The following is a 19,231-nucleotide window of genomic DNA, read 5'->3' on the forward strand; positions in this document are numbered from 1 at the left end:
TATTTACTATAGTCCTAATAAACCCCAGGAAATTACATCTGGCCACAAAAGATAACAGGATCTACTGAATGTGAAGGTAGCCTACTGGGGGAAGGCTTATACTGTGTGTAGGCTCAATATGTCAGTTTGTCACATTCAATAGATCCCGTGATCTTTTGTGGTCAGATGTAATTTCTTGGGGTTTATTAGGACTATAGTAAATAATAAAAAAAAAAATCCCCATAATATTTTGTAAAAAAATACATATTTAGCCCCATGGTCGAATGCCCCTGCCCCCCTGTCAAAAATTGCTAAAATCCCCAAAACAAAAGAAAGCAGCAAATGAAAGAAAATTAACACTCACCTTTTAGTTTCTCTAATAACAACCTAAAACATGAACTTTGGTTGAAAATAAGTTGTCCTTTAACTGATTAGTGACCAGGATGTGCCCCAAGGAATGCTGGGAAGTCTCTCCCAGCCACTAACGACAGTGGGTCTCAAAGGACCCTATCACTTTAACCTCTTTAATCCATTATACATTTAGCTAAGATTGTCGATCTACAAGCTCACAACGTGACACGATGTGACATGTTTTTCAAGCCGCCCTCTCTCGATTGATGCTAGCGACTTAAGTTTTTGCAAACGAAACGTTTTATTGAATAAAAGATAAAAGATTTTGGCAATAATTAGACTCTGTAAACGGTTAACTTTAAAAGATTAGCTTTTAAGGAGAACCCACCCCCGCCCCTTCTCATCTGTAGACGATTGAGACATGGTGGAGTTGGGGATGGAGGTGGGTTGCATGCTGAAAAGAGGCAGGACCGGACGGCGGACGGTTAGCTCAACCAAGCCAGCTGGACGGTGTGCCGCGGGTTCGACTCCCGAGCCCGACGGCCTTTGCCGCATCTCTCTCCCCCTTTCCTGTCTAGTGTCTACCTATATCAATAAAGCCATAACACCCCCTAGCTCTGGTCCATAGCTCTAATGCGTTGCATTTAGAGCTATGTTACTCTCTACCCACCACACGTATAAACGGGGGCTCAGAGTGCGTCCACTAAGGAAAGTAGGCTTTCTAATGACACCCGCCTTTGTTTTGGTGAGTAGCAAAAACGTTCTTTTTATTTACGCTAAAGAGGAGAGGCTGGTCTGCATTCATGCGAGAGGCGGAAGTTGAGAGTAACATAGCTTTAATGCAACACATTAGAGCTATAATGGAGCAGAGCTTAAAAAAACCCCCAAAAACTAATCTTTAAGAAAAAGAAAAGAAAAGAGAAAAAGTCATATTTAAAGGCGGACGCTGACAGCAGATTGGCTAGAAGAGCGAACATTTCAAGCTGTGAATGATAGCATGTTTGTAATTGTAAAGCATGAAGATAAAAGTGAGAGAGAGATCTTCCTTATTGAACTTGCGCTTGGAGCTATATGGCTTAGTTCTTTGTTCTGTAAAGCACTTTGAGCTGCATTTCATGTCATGAAAGGTGCTATACAAATAAAGTTTTATTATTATTATTATTATTATTATTAGTGTTGATTTCGTTGACTTAGTTAAAACTATGACGAAAAATGTTCAACTAACTTTATTCACTGATTTGACTTATTCCTGTAGGCTCCTAGATGGAGCTTAGAGCTATGGAGTTTTTACTGAGGAAAACTAAAAACTAAGATATGAAGACAATTTTTTTTATAGTTTATTGACAATTTTGTCAACAAATAAAATCTTATTAGTCGACCAAAACTGACTAAAATAAATGGAATTTTATTCAAAAGACTATGACTAAAATCTAAATCAACACTAATATGGCTACCATGCAGACATATCTTGTTTTTCTTTCTTAGGTTCGTTTTTTATTTTACTAGGTTCATGGCTTAACCGGTATCCTGAGGCACTACACTGTTTTCTCTGCGTTCTATTATTTATGTGATTATTTACCTTGTTTGTTTATTGTGAGTCGCTCTAGACTAGAGTCTAGTTAAGAGCGGCTGCTAAATGCCTACATTGTATTGCATGCTGTTGTAATTGACCCTTCTCTTTGGTGCTGTGTCTGATCAGCCTGAAATACTCGACTAGTTAGCTCCTTTACACTATGTAGTACAATTTGTTTGTCAGAGAAAATAAATCCCCCAGGCACATTTGATCCCGACGCCATCGGGTTGTTTCAGTGGTGTTTTAAAGCCGTCGCTCCTCTCACCATATTTGTCTATTTTCTCCTTCTTACCATCCCTCTCGTCACCCCATTCCCTCCGTTTAGTGTCAGAGATGGATGGCTGGTGATAAAGATGGAGGCGGCGGCCTCAACCAGCCTGAGTGAGCCATCAGTCTTCTAATGAGCTGCCAGGACAGACAGAGGGATGGACGGATGGACGAACGGTTGGACGGGGGTGATGGGGGCGTGGGTGGTAGGTCATTGTTGAGGCAGCAGTGGTGGAAGGAGTGCATTTACTTATGCACTCTACTTATGTGACTAATTGTTACCCAGTTGTTTTGAGTAGGGTTCATGCTTGCTCTGCTTATTCTGTTTTCACCCAAGTTGCTTTGGAAAAGAGAGCATCTGCTAAATGCCTAAATTGTAAATCCTGTTTACTTACGTGTACGTGAACTCTGCATCTCTGTACAGCAGTAGTGGAAAGTAAATGTTTTAGGTGTTTCTACTTTACTTGAGTATCTCCAACTCCAATAGTTTTACTTCTACTCCACTACATCTCGGATCCGAATTTTGTATTTTATTTCACTACATTTATTTGAAAACTTGAGTTACTAGTTACTTGCTAGATTTTGCTTATTTCAAAACATACACCACTTAGACCCTATACACATTTCAGCCATTTGAAAACTGCCGATCTACAAGTTTACAATGTGTCTCAATGCGACACATTGTGAGCTTGTAGATCTGCAATTTTCAAAAGATTGTTATACGGGACATTCTGCATAATGAATGATGAGTGTACTTTTCCCACCACTTGAGTAAAAGTAGCCATTCCACGATGTAAAAATAATTGAAAGGCTAAGTGGTGTCAGTGGGGGGGGGGGGCAGGGATAGCTCGGAGACATAAGGGTCAAGAGTTCAGCTTTGTGCAAAGGAGGAAGGCAGGGTCAACACAATGACTCTCACCCTTTCTCTCCCACCCCCAGCGGTGTGTGGATAATACCGTTGCTGTCAGCTTAGAAACCTTGTATCTCCTTATTTCATCATTTGTTTGTTTGGCCCTATCGCCAACCCCGCCTCGGGTATGGTCACTGATGACACGGAGGAGAGAACACGCCCCCCAGTGCCCACAGCATCCCCAGCGGGAATCGAACTATACTGTATATTGTTTTTAATGGAAAGTGACAGTGGTTATGAACCTATGAAAGGTTCTAAAAAGAGTGTGTGACTCATTAATAACGCATTGGACAAGTTATTACATCCTCCTATGTTACATAACTGAAAGACAGTATGTCAATAGTCATATTGTTATGAACCTTTTGGGTGAAATGCTTAAACTGTTTGTTTATCTTTTTTTGTTCCTGAATTGTATTACGTTTTCTGAAAACGTAATACAATCAATGACTTAGGCCATTATTTTAAGACTGTGTCTAAGTGAAAGTGTGTGAGTTTGAACCAGGGGGGCAGTCAGCCAGATATTTCGTGAAGCCTCATTTGAAATCGGTAGTTCATATAATGGCCTGTTGTGGCGCTGGACTGGACCCAAAAAGCCCCATAGCTCCATAGAGGCACATGTATTTTGGCCCAACTTCACCTAGACTGTATTACCTTAATAAACATGGTCATGAATACTTTCTTCTTCCAGTCACTAGTTTAAAGTCTCATTTCTAATGTCATAATATTCTTTTTGGAAAATTATGGTCCCATTAATTAAAAAAATGACCATAAAGAAAAAAAAACATCGCGTATGTTCTGAGGGGCGTGGCTACCGTTACAGTCTATGATCGGGATTCCCCTCCCACTCGAGTCAAAATAAAAACCAACGGAGAAGAAGGGGGGAAGTCCCGCCTCGTTGTCTGGGCAGCCAATGGCCAGCTGGTCCAAAACGGAGCCAGCCAATGGCCAGCTGGTACCAAACGGATCTAGAAAGATGGCGACTTACATCAGGAATTACCATATTATTACAGGCTTCATTTTACGTTCATGTTAGACCCGGCGAACGCTTTGTCCATATTTTTTACAGTCTATGGTTTGAACGCAGTTCAACAGTTTTGGACATACACGGTTTCTGCTGGACAACTACGATTACGCCAGAGGCTGCACGGCCGACCCCTCGCTGCGAGTGCCGGGGAAGCTTATTATTTGACTGCAGCGCTGCTGGGGAGGTGTTTGTTTAGGGGTGGGGCGCTCCGGGACGCCTCTAATGAATGCCAAGGCAAGGCCCTGGCTGAGGCCTGCCCTTATGTTCAAAGACCTGAGCCAAGCGAGCTGCCTCTGGGTGAGACCTAAATTATTGATCAGAGAGAGAGAGAGAACTGGAATGTATTAGGAGTTTGTGTGTGAGCGCACATCCTCTAGTGTGTATGTTACAACTTCAAGGGTGTGTGTGTGTGTGTGTGTGTGTGTGTGTGTGTGTGGTGTCCCTGTGCATTAACGTGCATGTGAGCCAACAGGAAGTTGTACAATGTTTCAGATATCTATAAGGGAATATGAGATTTACCCTGGGGGGGAATGGGGGGACGGGGACGGTGGGGGTCACGGCACAGGGCTTGCTTTTAACAAACTCCAGACTGAAGTTTACAGAGTAACAACAGCAACACATGACAGACAGAAGGACAGGGAGAGAACGAGAGAAGTCGGGATAGGAGAGTAACAGAAATAGCAGTGGTGGAACTTTACTTTTGTTACGCAAGTATCAAGGGTACACCCTGAAAGTAGTACTTAAGTACACTAGTACAGTACTTGAGTAAATGTACTAAGTTACCATCCGCCACTGGAAACATAGCCAGGGGACAGAAAAGGCTTGATGTCTGATGTGGGAGCTTGCAAATGTGTCGAACGTGTGACTCATAAAGAGAAACCGAACGAAGGAGAACGGAGAGAGAGAGAAAGGGAGAGAGTGAGAGGAGTAAGTGATGTACGAAGGAGAATGGAGAGAGAGAGAGAAAGGGAGAGAGAGAGGAGTAAGTGATGAATGTGTCCCGCGTGAACACACGGCAGCGACAGTGCATCCCAGCGTGTGAGAATGTTGTGATGCTTTTCTGTTGTGAGTGCGTGCGTGCGTGCGTGCGTGCGTGCGTGCCACAGCTGGGCCTATAGCTCACAGGAAACAGATGGGAGGTAATAAAGTCATACACTGTAGGTGGGTGGATGCTGCGGATGGCCACAGTGGGCTGTCTCCCATCCATCGTAGATCTGACGCATACGCCCACACGGACGATGGCTGGTGGGCAGCAGCGTGACTGTGCTGACTACTGGGGCCATGCAGGGATTACATTTGAGACTGCATGCGTGCAAAGGTTAAGGGCATAGAAACAATTCACCAGTGGTGGATGAGAAGTACTCTGATGTGTTTTCTTATGCAAAGTAAAACAGTATAAACCTCATCCTCTCGCCTCTGACACGAGCAGAACGTTTTTTGGCAGGAGAGAAAAGACAAATGAAAGGGCCTGCAGCCAAACGGATGAGTGACCGTCGATGCAGCACACTGGGATGGCAGGCGGACATTGGAGAAGTACTCTTGATTATTTACTTGGGTAAAAGTAGCAGTACCAGTACCACAGTGTAGACAATACGACACATTGTGAGCTTGTAGATAGATCAGCTATTTTTTTAAGTATAAGTATGAATGTAAACGAGTGTCTAAACTGATTTTGCTGCTATATTAAACCTCAATCGTAATTATTTTATCGAATAACGAGTGGTACAGGTGAAAAATGACATAACATCCAGAGTGCAATGCAGCTCTGGCCTTGCGTGCTGGGTTTTAGACTAAATTGATTTTTTTCATCGCTGGGGGAAAATAATATAAATAAATAAAATTAATTCATACACACATTCACTTTCATAATGACCAAAGATGTTGCACTGCACTTTTGTCCCAAAGGGGCTTCTGTAACCAGGCGACTGAGCCTAAGACCCAGGCCCAGCATGCATGCTCTGAGCTGCAGTCCGCTCTGAATGTTATGTAATTATTCACCTGTACCACTCATTATTCATGCCATGGATATCATAACATATGGTTAGAAAACGGTTAATCCAGAATTCTCCTTTAATATAGCAACAAAATCAGTTTAGACACACTCGTTTATATTCTACTTTAACCCCTTCAAGGACCCCACACTTACATTCTGATTCCCTCTTCAGTAAATGATGCACATGGCTCCTCAGGTATTACAAGTAATCTTTTTCACTCCGTCTGTGTGTGTCCGTCCGTCCGTCCGTCCATCCATCTGTGTACAGCTAATCTCCGGCACCGTTAAAGTCATTTAACAGAGGTAAACGCTGCTGTCATTGCCTGAGCTACCTTGAAATTTAACAGATGGCACGAAATCTCAGCGGACCCGGAGTCAGGGCACTTTTTGCATAAATTTCAAAGGCTAATTAGTCTTTGGTGATTAGCTGCTGCAATTGCTTTTATTTCCTTCTCTTGTAATCCGGTCTCATCAGCCTACGCCCCCCCCCCCCCCCCCCCATTGTTTTGTGTAACTGCTGAGCTACCTGTGCACAAACTGAACGAATACACAATGGCTTGTGTCAGGCATTAATCAGTGGAGCCCATATGGGGACTAAACGGGGAGAGAATGAAGTCAGCACGTTTGCTTCTTTTACTAATGTATTTTTAATCACCAGTCTTCAGATGACAGATCATAGTCATTCGCCACGGGCCACTAACTGTTACTTATTTTTGTTTCCGTCACACTGAAAGGCGTGGCCGAAACTATGTTTTGCACCATGTCTGTCCGTCCGTCCGTGTGCCCTTCCGTCTGTGAACAGCTAATCACCATTGGCTTGATGGCAGCGAAACTGTTCACAAACACTGGATGCCAGAGCTGAACCTCTGCCCCGAATCTTTCACACAGGCCTGTTAACCTACCTGACCTGGAGAAGACTATCCTCCGAGGAGCACTTTTCTAGTTGTTGTTGTGTTTTGGAGCAATGCCAACACTGCATAGAGAAGAAAAGCATAGAGGTGATATTGCTAGCCTATCCAAAATCGTTTCAGGAACTTAAAAAACGTGTCCCGAACTCCCAACAGATCCAATGTAGTTATTATTTTCCAAAGCCACCATAATACTTTTCATAACAGCCTGCAGACAAAATTAATTTACTACAGCTCAAAATACCTTGCCCATTAGCATGTTCATAGTTATGTCTCCGTCTCTTTCTCTCCTCCGTCCCTCCCCAAGATTTCATTGACTCCTACATGTGGTATTTCACAGCAATACAGCCAACGAGGCCATTTATAACACCACATGACAGCAATATGTTTTCCCTGCTCTGTTCCCATATATCACTATGACATATTTATGTGCAACATAATAGCACAATGTTCATGTTGTTTATTTCTTACTCTCGTATCCTTTTATGCTTTTCATCGTTTATTTCATCACTTCATCATTTCATGCTCGTTTCTCGCCCAATTTGTATCGTTTTTGTTTTCACATTTTAATTTGATATATGTGAAGAACATTGTAACTCTCTCCAGCTCTTTAGTAAATAGGAAATACATTTTCGGGTAGGTTAACCATTTCATTCAATCAGGAGAGAGACTGAATTGTGCAGTCCGGGTAAGGAATGAGGCATTATCCCAGGTGAAGGAGTTTAAGTATCTCCAGGTCTTGTTCATGAGTGAGGGGAGGACAGAGAAGGAGATCAGCGAGAGAATCAGGGCGGCAGGGGCGGTATTGCAATCGCTGTACCGCACTGTACCGAAAAAGAGATTTGAGCCAGAAGGCAAAGCTGAAGAAGTCTACCGAGCAATCTTCGTTCCTAATCTCACCTATGGTCATGAAGTGTGGATCATGACCGAAAGAATAAGATCGCGAATACAAGCGGACAAAATTAGTTTTCTTCGTCAGGTCGCTGTCATTTCCCTTAGAGATAGGGTGAGAAGTTCAGTCACACGAGATTGAATGCAGTTTTGCTTTGTTTGCGTTTTGTTTTTGTCCTCTGACAGCCTCAGACTGAACGCTCGAGTGTTCAGCCTTGAGCATTCTGGCAACATTTCTTGGCTTCATTTTTTAAAAACCAATTTAGACCTGACACTAGATTCTACAAAATGTCTTCTAAATCCACTTTCGGAAAACCTATGTTTCTATGTCATTGGTGCGCAACCTTTTTTATGTCAAGGACCCCCCTGTATTTGGCTGAGGACCCCATCTGAAAATATGTAGGTCCAGGGACCTCCCAGAAGCAAATATTTGCGTTAAAAATGTTCGCTGAAATAATATATTCAAAGATATGACACATTTTATATAGCAGATCTACTAAGCTCGTAGCGTGGCACTCTGTGCTGCGCTATGAGCTTGTAGATCTGCTATTTTTCAATAGCTAAAGTAGAACAATGCTTAAAACACCAAAAGGGGTTCCCGCCCAAAATGGGTTAAGTGAAAGTGGTTAACTTTTCATGCCACCATTTACTCCAGGCGCTGTGGTCACCAGTGCCAGCAAAATGAGCGAAAAAGGCAGTGAAGAAGACCCTGTGACTTGGCCCCGTGGCATAAACCGGAAGTAGGAATCAGCCATTTTCGAGCCAACCTTCTCTATATGCTAGGAGCCTCGCGCAATCTTTTTTTATTGAGCTCCAAACATCGTCCCTCACCTCATATCACCTCATCTGAGCCTCAATTCAAAGAAAAACGCCACTAAAGATTGCCATTCACGGACGTAGGAGACACCGGGGTCACATGGGCCTGCAAACGAACACCCCACATATAAAATAGGTTATTTATACTACACTATAAAGACAATAGAACATAAATATATGGGAGTATAGCAAGTGCTGGGTTTTATAGAACGTAAATATACGTCTATGGCTTGAAATGTGTTAACTCAGTCAATGCCAGACTAAATAATCGTCTCATTTTGAAAGCTGTGAATAAAGCTTGTTTTGATCAAAAATGCAATCTGGGAAAATAATCCGAGATAAATGGATTTTAAAACAGCAAGCTGACTTTCCACTTCGGGTTATTTCCTGTTTACTCGATCGCCTAGCAACCGAGGGTCATTCAGACGGAGCAATGAGCACGATGTAACTTAATCAATAGAAAAGAAAAAAAAAAAAATTTGGCAAAGAGATTTAAAAAAACGTTTAAGTAGTGATAATAGCCGATCTGTTAGCCGATCTTTTGGGTCACAGGCCAAAACTACTGAGGGCTTAAGTGGTTCGTAACAAGTGAGACTTGGAACAATGTGATGATGGCGCTGCCCTTATTTCCACAAACTTGCAAGATTTACATTAGCTGCAGTGCCTCGGCAGGGCTCTGTACTTTGCACTTTTGCTTACGCTAAGGGAACTTATTTTGCTCTGATCAAAGACCTTTGGTCTTCCTTGGCAAGGCAACTTCAATATGGGCTACATTTGCATTGCTAAGTTTCGTTGCATTTGTTGTTGACCGTCACACCTTCACATTATTTCCCTGTGAGAAAGCACACTCAGCAGAGGGAGAGGGAGGGGGGAGAGGGAGAGAGATGAAAATTTAAAAGGCCATAGAGGAAAATACATTGAATGAATTGACATGACTGTCATAACAGAGATGGTCCATGCTGTTGTGTGAGCAGCCATGCAGGTAGCTGCCAGATGTCACTGTCTCTGCATTTAGGTGTTCCTGACAAGCTGGGGCTCTCACACACAACACAACGATGATGACACCGCTGCACTCTGAAAAGCATTCATTCCAATTGCTTGCACCACGGTGGCTTGTTGCCAGTGGTGGAAAGTAGCCAAGAAGTACATTAAACCCAAGTTTTTTGTACTTTACTTGAGAATTTCCAATTTCCAATACTTTTATTTCTACTCCACTACATCTCAGATCCAAATGTACGTCTACTCCATTACATGGCTTTGAAAACATACTAGTTTTTGTAGATTTGTTGATTGGTGTACCAGCATACAATAAGGTCAGACTAAAGAGGTCCTTTGTCTACCAATCGACCTTGAGGCTTAATCAGGAGATGTAGTAGCCACAGGATAATCTAAGCGGTGGATATTGCTCATGTCTTTATGTATGTAAATTGTCCTGTTTGTGTTTTGTTATGTGTTTCTGCATACTTGGCTGCTGTGTCGCAAGACAAATTTCAGTGTGAACTGACAATAAAGTACTATATCATATCATATCATATCAAACTATAAGCCTACGTAGGACAGAGCTATCCTTCCGTTGCTTATCTTCTGGTCCAGTGCAGCTGATCGGTGGCCTCCGTATGTACAGGTCGGTAACACTGGGTCGAGTCCTCCTAACAATTTCCTCATTATCATAATCAAACCATGTGTGCAGGAGGTGGAATGATACGAATTATGTATATGTGAAACCCTCTGCTGCCCCAGAGCACAATATCCTAACACTTTGTACTTTTACTTAAGTAAATTTTGAATTCCGGACTTTTACTTGTAACAGAGTACTTCTACAGTACATTGCAGTATTGATATTTTTGAGTGGTGCAACCACTCCAAGGAACAGTAATGTCCGTCCCAACCTATGTGACTATGTTTAGAGTACCAGTAGGGGCAAAAGTGGCGCTGTTGTGCCAGAAACAGAGAGAGAGATAGTGTTGCACTGTTGCCTGCTAATGAGAGAGAGAGAGAGAGAGAGAGAGAGGGAGGGGAGTTGCACCACTCAGTTCACACAGGTGTGATTTTTATTACTTAAAAAAAAGAGTACTTTTCCCCACCACTGCTGGTGGTGTAAGCGGTTAAGCATTGAGGAGAGCAGGCTGCCATGTTTATATGGTTTATATGAGCAAGAGGAAGTCCCCAGTTAAACACTGGACCTTGCTCGTAGCTGCTTTCACGCTCTGTAAACACCGGCAAGGTGAGCTCACTCAATGTTTGTGTCTCCAGTCCACTGTATAAACACCCAGTGGTGGAAGAACTACTTAGATTTTAACGTAAGTAAAAGTAGGCGATACCAAAATATTTAGAAGTAAAGGTCCTGTATTCAAATTTTACTTGAGTAAAGGTACAAAAGTACCGCATCAACGAAAGTTGAGTAAGAATAATCTACAAAGTAGTTACTAAAAAAATATATATCTAAAATAATAATTAAAAAATTGGTCCAAAACATTTGCCTAGAAAAATGTAATGTAATAAGTAGTATTTATTAATCATCATGATCAAAGAAGTATGCATAAAAAATGCAGTACTCAACTGAAGTAAATATACTCGGTCACTTTGCTGCACCACTGATAAACAGGTCCACTCCAGTCAAGCAGGAGGCAGGCAGGGTTTACTGAGGTTAATTTACCTGCAGAGCCGGCAGACTGTGATTTAACGATTGACTCTACACTCTTCTGCAACTAAAAGAGGCTGAGTGCTGTGGCTGTGAGGGATTTAACACCTGGACACTCACCCATACCCTCATCCATACCATCCTGTCAAGTACTGCAATTCTGCCAATGCCTAAACTGTAATCCCATCCTAAACAAATGGTTCGGATGTTCGCTCGAAAATTCCTGCCGAAGTTCGAGTCCTAAAAAAAGGTCTAGGGTGTGTGTGTGTGTGTGTGTGTGTGTGTGTGTGTGTGTGTGTGTGCTGTCACCTGCAGGTGTAGCTACAGCTACACTGGGTGGAGTCGGTGTCAGTCGTAGCTCAGTGGGGTGGGTGGTGTTGCACTGTAAATCTGACACTGGAGTCTGCACAAACTGCTATTCATGTTGATGTACTTAGTTTGCTAGTATAGAAGACAAGAATTGGGACTTTCCCAAAATTAACAGTTACCATCTAAATTAAACATTTCTCCTTTCTGCGAGTCAGTCTGACAGACAGACCCGGACCACAGTGCCCACAAAGACATCAGACTACAGCCATAGCTGGTCATTACTAGCCTCAGCTGGAAATGAGTAACTCTGACGACTGAAGGAAGCATGAGTACCATTGCTAAACAGAGATGTCAAAGATAGTAGAGAAATGGAAGATGGTGTACAGACGCAGTCCAAGTAGTTACTTGCTCGATAGAGATAGGCGAGAGATGGAAGATAGTGTACACAGCCCAAGTTAGTTGCTTGCTCGACAAGAAGCATATAGGACTGTATCTTGAGATTAACAAACGACATGGCGGTGAAAGCAGGCAGTTATCCCCGAATCTCGTCACTACGCTCTTTCTCGCTCACTTTATGCATGCACATACAGTATATGCGCATGCATAAAGGTGGCCCTCACTTCACACGAATGTGATTTTTGTAATTACTTGGTTACTTTCTGCCACTGCCGCTTGGATTACAAAAAGCGAATATAAGGTCTGATGTCCATGTTCTCTCTGTATGCTAAGCCTGGTGATGCGAACGCAGCCACCATACGTGGGGAGACGGTAATCCACTCACAGAAAAGGAGCCGTTTCAGTGTGGCGCCAGACACAGTGCACACCCACCAGCTCCCCTTTGGGAACAGCCCATAGGGCGAGCATGGTATCGTTATATAGAAACACATGTGGGGTGAGAGAGAGTAAGTAAGTACATTGTATTTATAAAGCACCTTTCGGGGGCTTAGAGGGAGTGTAGTCAGGACTTTGGTACTCTGTAAAATATAAAATATATAAAATATAATTCCAGGGGCCATTTACTTGTAATGGTGTATTTCTACATAACAGAATTGATACTTTTACTTAAGTAAAAAATTTGAGTACTTTTTCCAACACTGACAGCAACTACATTACAGTCCAGTTGAATTAAATTCGAGGAGGAAATGGGTAGCAAGCATGGAACACATGCATCCATCACCGCTCTAATTATGTCATTAAGTCATTGTTTAATTAGCTTTTGATTTTAAAACATTTTACACCTGCATCTGCATTATTCTGAAGAGGTTACATTGAGTGCATCCTGAAGTTGCTCCATAGCTTTGCTCGGTGTCTCATGGATAAATATTTTCATATTAAAATCTAGAACAATTCAAATCCGGTTAGAACTGGATCCAATCACCGTTATTTTAATATCTGATGATGCCGTAAAATGAACCAGCTCAGCAAGGTTTCCTATCCTGGTCTCATTAATGCATAATTGCATAACTTAATCACTCCCACCCTGTGCACCATGCACACACGCACACACGCATGCCCACGGGGTCCATGGGATCTTCCCATTATTCCATTATTATGATGTATGACACATGACATCAGCATCTCCACCCTTGTGATAAGGAGTGAATATCTTACAAGAGGCAAATCACACTTGCAGTAGCCTGGCGCAGCCAGCGTGCTTTCTGGTCTAGAGGGGCGGGCAAGCTTGGAGCAAGCCCTGGAGAGTTGTGGTTCGCCGAACCGGGCATAACTGCCCCAAAAAGGCCCCTGCCCAGGCTCTGGACAGGGCCCCTGTCCATGGTCCATATATGGAGCCTCTGCCAGACAGGGCCCCTGCCCATGGTCCATATATGGAGCTGAAGAGAAGGAACAATATAAACAATATATCGGAACTCCATAAGCTGGCCTGTTCTGACATCACACAACTCCATATATAGTCCTAAACACAGAGAGACACATACAGAAATCTCCATATATGGGCATAAAAGGGACACATACAGATGGGTGGAACAGTGGAATGGGTACTTTTGCATTTTCGGTTGTCCAGAACCAGCACAAAAGCCTCATTTGGCTTGACAAATAACTCCATAAATGGGCATAAAAGGGACGCATGTATAATTAATAACTGCATTTCCGGTTGTCCAGAACCAGCACAAAAGACTCTGCCCAGTCTCTGGACCTGATCACCCCTACTGTATATCTCCATATGGATCTGGCCTGTTCTGACATCACAACGGTCACCGCTATAGTAATAATCATAATACATATCTGGAATGTATCACACTTTTCTAAGTAGTAGGCCTACACAAAGACGCTTTACATGGGGGCCAAGGGAGCGGGGAAAAAAAGAACTTCATTAGGAAAAACTTGGATAAGTAAAAGATAAAGCAATATAACACTAAAAGTAACGTGTTGAAGTCAAAGTCTACTCTGGAAAAAAATAAGTATACAACATATTTAACAAGAATGACTGAGATCTAACGCCTAGAGACACATAGACAACAGACTGACAAACAGACAGAGACCCTCTTTTAGACAGCTACGTACCTCTTAGAGCCACAGTGTAAAAATAAAGCATAATGAAATGCCACAACTTAAGGCAGTGGAGCAATGCAAAGGCAAACAGATCCCCAGTTTGATATCAATTAGGCCAGTGGTTTCCAACCTTTTTCATATAAAGGGTTAGGTAGCCTGGCTTTGGCCAGACTCATAATGTGGAGTCAGTGAATCCACGTAGCCTCAGACCCAAAACTAAAGAACAGTTTGTTGTCGTCGGATAAGATTTTGTCCACAATTCCATGCTGTATTGACTTTGGTACCATTAGGAGAGATAACAGGCCAACGTTGATCAAAATAACGTTTCTAAATATTGCAGATGTTTAACAATAATTTAACTCAATAGAGCGTAAGAGTTAAATTTGGTTACCACAATTAGCTGGGGACCACATGGAACCCCCCAAGGACCACTGGTTCTGATAAGATGTGTGCATTCCATTTGGTGTGACATAATATATTGTAGTGTTGAGGCAGTCTTGTTATCTAACTGGTGTGGAAAAGCACCATTCATCCAGAGTGGACAATAGCTCTATGCAGTATGCACAGGAGCCAATTTGACAGGTGTTACTGATGAACTAATGAAGGCTCTCCATTCTGGTCAAAAAGAGTTGGCTCACTAGAAACACTGCTACACCAGTCAGTGGGTCTCAAAGTGTCCTAAAGTGGGTTCCAAATGGCCCTGTATGGGTGTGTAACTCTGAGAGTGTAAAATTGAACCAAATGGACCGTAAGGGTCCTTTGGGTTCCATTTGTATAATCTCTAGGTTATGGGGGTCCTTGAAATGAAATAGTTTGAGAACCACTGTACACTAAGTGGAAGAGAGTCTTAATTAGTATCATTGGTGACACCTGTGAAGGAAGTAGGGAAGGGGCCTGGAAGTGGGTATAGTTATTCTGTGTGCATAGAGCCCATTCCTCAGTGCAGGAACCGGATGCTCATTTTCTGCTCAACGTCGAAGTCCTCCAACAACTTGACGAAATCATCAAAGGAAATTGAATTGTCGCCGTTCCAGTTGGCTTCCTGGATGGTTCGGTCGGCGATGCTGCCAAGCTGCTCGTCCAAAATGTTGGCGCCGACCATCATGCGCAAGACCTGTAAGAGCTCGTCGCGAGAGATCCGGCCATCTCTGTCCATGTCGTACAGGCGGAAGGAGAAGAGCAGCTTGTTGGTTCTGCTGTTGATGGGCTCACCGGCAGTGGGGTCGTTGCTCCTCTCGTTGTTGTCCTCTATTGGCCTGAAGTGAGCCAGGGTCCGCGTGAACCCCCTGAAGTTCACCTGGTCCTCTCCCTCAGCGAAGAAGGCACTGATTATTCGGTCCCCCAGGGGGTTGATGGCCAACTCTGGTATCCTTTGGAGGTCTTCTTGACTGAGGGTTCCATTTTGACATTTATCCAGGCTGGTGAAGCGACTGTACAGGCGAGTGATCTGACTGTGAGAAAAGCCTGTCTCCTCCTTGATTTCTTCAATTTCCTCTTCTCTGAGTAACGTAGATGCTTGAGAACCCATGGTGAAGACTATATATATATATAACCAGATAAGTGGAAGTGTCTTTCACAATCGAGAAAAAAGAAATCCCTCCAGCTGGCTAAGGCCCGACTTATGCCGTAGTTGAGTGTGTTAAGCACAGAATATATTACATCCCAACGAAAATCGCAGACAGGCACTGCTCCCCTCGTTGTTTTAAAAACCTGAGTGGTTGTGTCATCTAGAAACTGCTAGCTAGTATCTTTCTAGGTGTATCACGATGTTGTCAATATGATGTCATCAATCTTATCCAAATATGGAGTCGGGGACATCAATCCTATCCAAATTTGGAGTTGGGGACATATTCTCTACCTACTCTGACGGGTATAGTAACTAAGTAGAGTTACTGAAGTACTCTATATGTTGTGGTATTTGTACTTTACTTGAGTATTTCCAATTCCCAATACTTTTACTTCTACTCCATTACATCTCAGAGGCAAATATTGTGCTTTTACACTATATTTATTTGAAAACTTTAGTTACTTGGCCTTTGTAGATTTTGATTATTATTTATATATAACCATTCAGCTCTACATTTCAACCATTTGAAAATAGTTGGTTCAGGTTTATTTGTCATATGTATAAATATTTAGATATATTTTCAATTTTTAATTGGGACATTTTGCGTACTTTAATTACATTTTGATAATACTTTTGTACTTTTAGTCAAGCAAATTTTGAACAGCAGACTTTTACTTGTAACAGAGTACTTCTACATTACAGTATTGATACTTTTACTTAAGTAAAAAAATGTGAGTACTGGGGCGCCTGCTGGCCAAGTGGTCCAGGCGCTTGCCACATATAGGCTCTGGCCTGACAGTGTGTTACGTGTTCGAGTCCCGTTCTTGACGACCTTTGCTGCATGTCTCTCCCTCTTTCCTGTCGATCTCCACTTGAAAACATAAAGCAAGAGTACTTTTTCAATCACATGTACAATGGGAGCCCTGCTTGGACCAATGTTATGACAGCAGGAGGAAGTTTAGGAGTAACAGTCCAGTTCCCAGCTGTCTGCTCCCTTTCCAGAGTGCACTGCTGCTGCCCTTTCCCTGCAGGCCTCTGCCTACGTGAGTTCTGGATCAAACAGGATTGTTGAAGCTAACCAGTGTAGATTTTTAATTTAGTTTAGCCCCTCCAATCATGCATGGCTATTGAAAATAAATTACCTGATATGGCAGCCACGTTGATTCCCATCTTTCCCCACATGCGACACGTGTGAGCTTGTTGATCCTCTGTTTTTGGTGTATAGGTTTTAAAGTGGTTGAACTGATTTTTATACTATATTGACTAATTTATCTGGGGACCCCTTGGCCCAGGGGGTCCCCGGATGCCACTTTAAAGATGGAGTGCAGTTTTTCATGTGTCTATAAGGTGAAAGTACTTCATTAGACACCCTGGAGTCGTTTTTATGTGCAATGGTGTATTAACTTTGTATTTAGAGTTTCTTCCTAGAGGCTGAACCCTTGACAGTCAAACGGGCCAATGAAATAAACAGTAATATAGTGACATCACACTATCGGCCCCTCCCCTAACCCCTTTGCCTTTATCATACAACTACAGCTGTGGGTGCGGCTTCAGTTCAGGTGGATCACCACCCACCAGGCAAACCAGGCATACTTAATGAATTGGTAGCGTGTCCACTGTCCAAATAAAAGCATGATTTTAACAAATACTGTACACATTTTGGAACAAGTTCTTCCTCCTTATATTATAATAATACCTGATGATCATGTTTTAGGGTGGAAAAAAATCGTGGCACTATAATGTGGAAGTATATTCCATGAGCTCCCCTTTTTTACAGGTCCAATGAAGTGCAGCGGAAAATGAGGTAATTGAGGTATCTACAGTAGGTTTGTATATCTGTCGCCCTCCTCCTGACTGTGTGTGTCAAAGCATTGGACAGGAAGGACCAACACCTTCCTGTCCCTGTGACATCTTTCCTGTCGAGTGCTGCTGAACCTCTGTGTTGCCTGTCCAAAACGTCCCAGAACGCTAAGTCCTTCATTCACGAGAGTTGGCAGGTGTTGCCAGGAGATAGTAGCAGGGTGAAATGTTGATTCAGTTTCCCGACACGCGCATGCAGGCCAGTGTCACATGTTTGTATATGTCAGCGTGCGCAGAGGAAAGGGACAAGAACATGGGGAAGGGGAGGTGAACACTGAACAGATGTGTGCCAGCACAGCTCACTGGAGCATAAGATCACAGCTCATCATTTCTCCGGGGCTACTGGTCCAAACTCCAAGACAGAGAGCCATTGATGCAACCTCGTCCGCAACATGCCACATCCGACTTCATCCCACCCGACCCGTACTTGACCTCACTACATTCAACCTCAAGTTTTGTTCACCGTGTCTCTTAAAGTTTTAAAGTTCATGACCCCATTCTGACTCGAGGCATATGTGCATATATACTGCCTTTTTCATTTGGGCAACTTTCAACTGTCAAATATGTCTCTCAAAAAAGTTTGCCATCACACCCGTTTTGGTTGTGTTTTTGTGGAACTTTGACACACTTCCAACTTGTGAGACAACTATGGGCTGCTAAAATGTGAATGTTGAAACTTGTGTATCGATTCAACATGGCACACAAACGCTGAAGTCAGGAAGGCCATTGGGATGAATCACTCTAATTTCCTCAGCCTGCACCATTCACAGTAATTACCTAATGAATATAAACTCACTGCTAATCCTGGGATATGTTGTCAGGTGTTCAAAGAAGAAAAATACTTTGGCTGTCCCCAGCGGGTATGTAAATGCTCAAGCCATGCCATCACAAGATAAGCTCAATTTTACATGTCGTAGCACAATTCAAGAGTAAGAAGTTTTTGTTTTGTTTTTTTTGTTATTGATTCGGTGCATATAGGGTTGATTTTAATTTGGCCAAGAAGTGATATAGAGAAGAGTTCTACCGATCCATAAGCCTTTTCAAATGGCTCTGGAATCGATCCGTAGGATCAAGGTCACTTTGACGGATACGACAATGTGCTTGCGTGCCATTGGTACTTTGTGTGTGTGTGTGTGTGTGTGTGTGTGTGTGTGTGTGTGTGTGTGTGTGTGTGTGTGTGTGTGTGTGTGTGTGTGTGTGTGTGTGTGTGTGTGTGTGTGTGTGTGAGCGTGCAGTAGGTCTGGGCAACACTGGAGTCACACATGGCACCGGTGCAGTAGAAGGATATTGTATTTTAAAGCAATGCCAGATGACACCAATTGTCCACTTAATCTTGCTTGAGGGTGTTGAGACAATAACTTTTTAAATAATCGTTCATTAATTGTAATCGAGGCAAATGTTAGACATAATAGTGATATTTGATTAGAATTTATATGGCCCGCCCCTTAATGTACAGTGTGCAATTGTGCATAATGATGGTTTCTGTTTGCATGTGCACAAATGCTCAAATGCTTGCTCATGTTGAAGTGTGTGCTTAAAGCAGTATAAGCAGTATAAGCAAAAGCAGTATACTGCTCTTAGCATATAGGTGTTACAGCCTCTATTCAAAAAATCCATCCATTCTTTCATCA

The 19,231-nt window shown here is 42.7% G+C and overlaps 1 protein-coding gene across 1 annotated transcript; it reads right to left on the reverse strand.

Moving 5' to 3' along the window:
* Nucleotides 1-15,110: 15,110 nt before the first annotated feature.
* LOC310872902 (calcineurin B homologous protein 1-like) lies at nucleotides 15,111-15,701 on the reverse strand (the record flags this gene model as incomplete). The annotated part of the gene is made up of 1 exon (XM_083785085.1): nucleotides 15,111-15,701. The coding sequence occupies one exon, from the start codon at nucleotides 15,699-15,701 to the stop codon at nucleotides 15,111-15,113; it is 591 nt and encodes a 196-aa protein (XP_083641211.1).
* Nucleotides 15,702-19,231: the final 3,530 nt, after the last annotated feature.

The sequence above is a fragment of the Protomyctophum parallelum genome (genome assembly GCF_964188405.1).
Source record: "Protomyctophum parallelum genome assembly, chromosome: 16".
Lineage (NCBI taxonomy): Eukaryota > Metazoa > Chordata > Actinopteri > Myctophiformes > Myctophidae > Protomyctophum > Protomyctophum parallelum.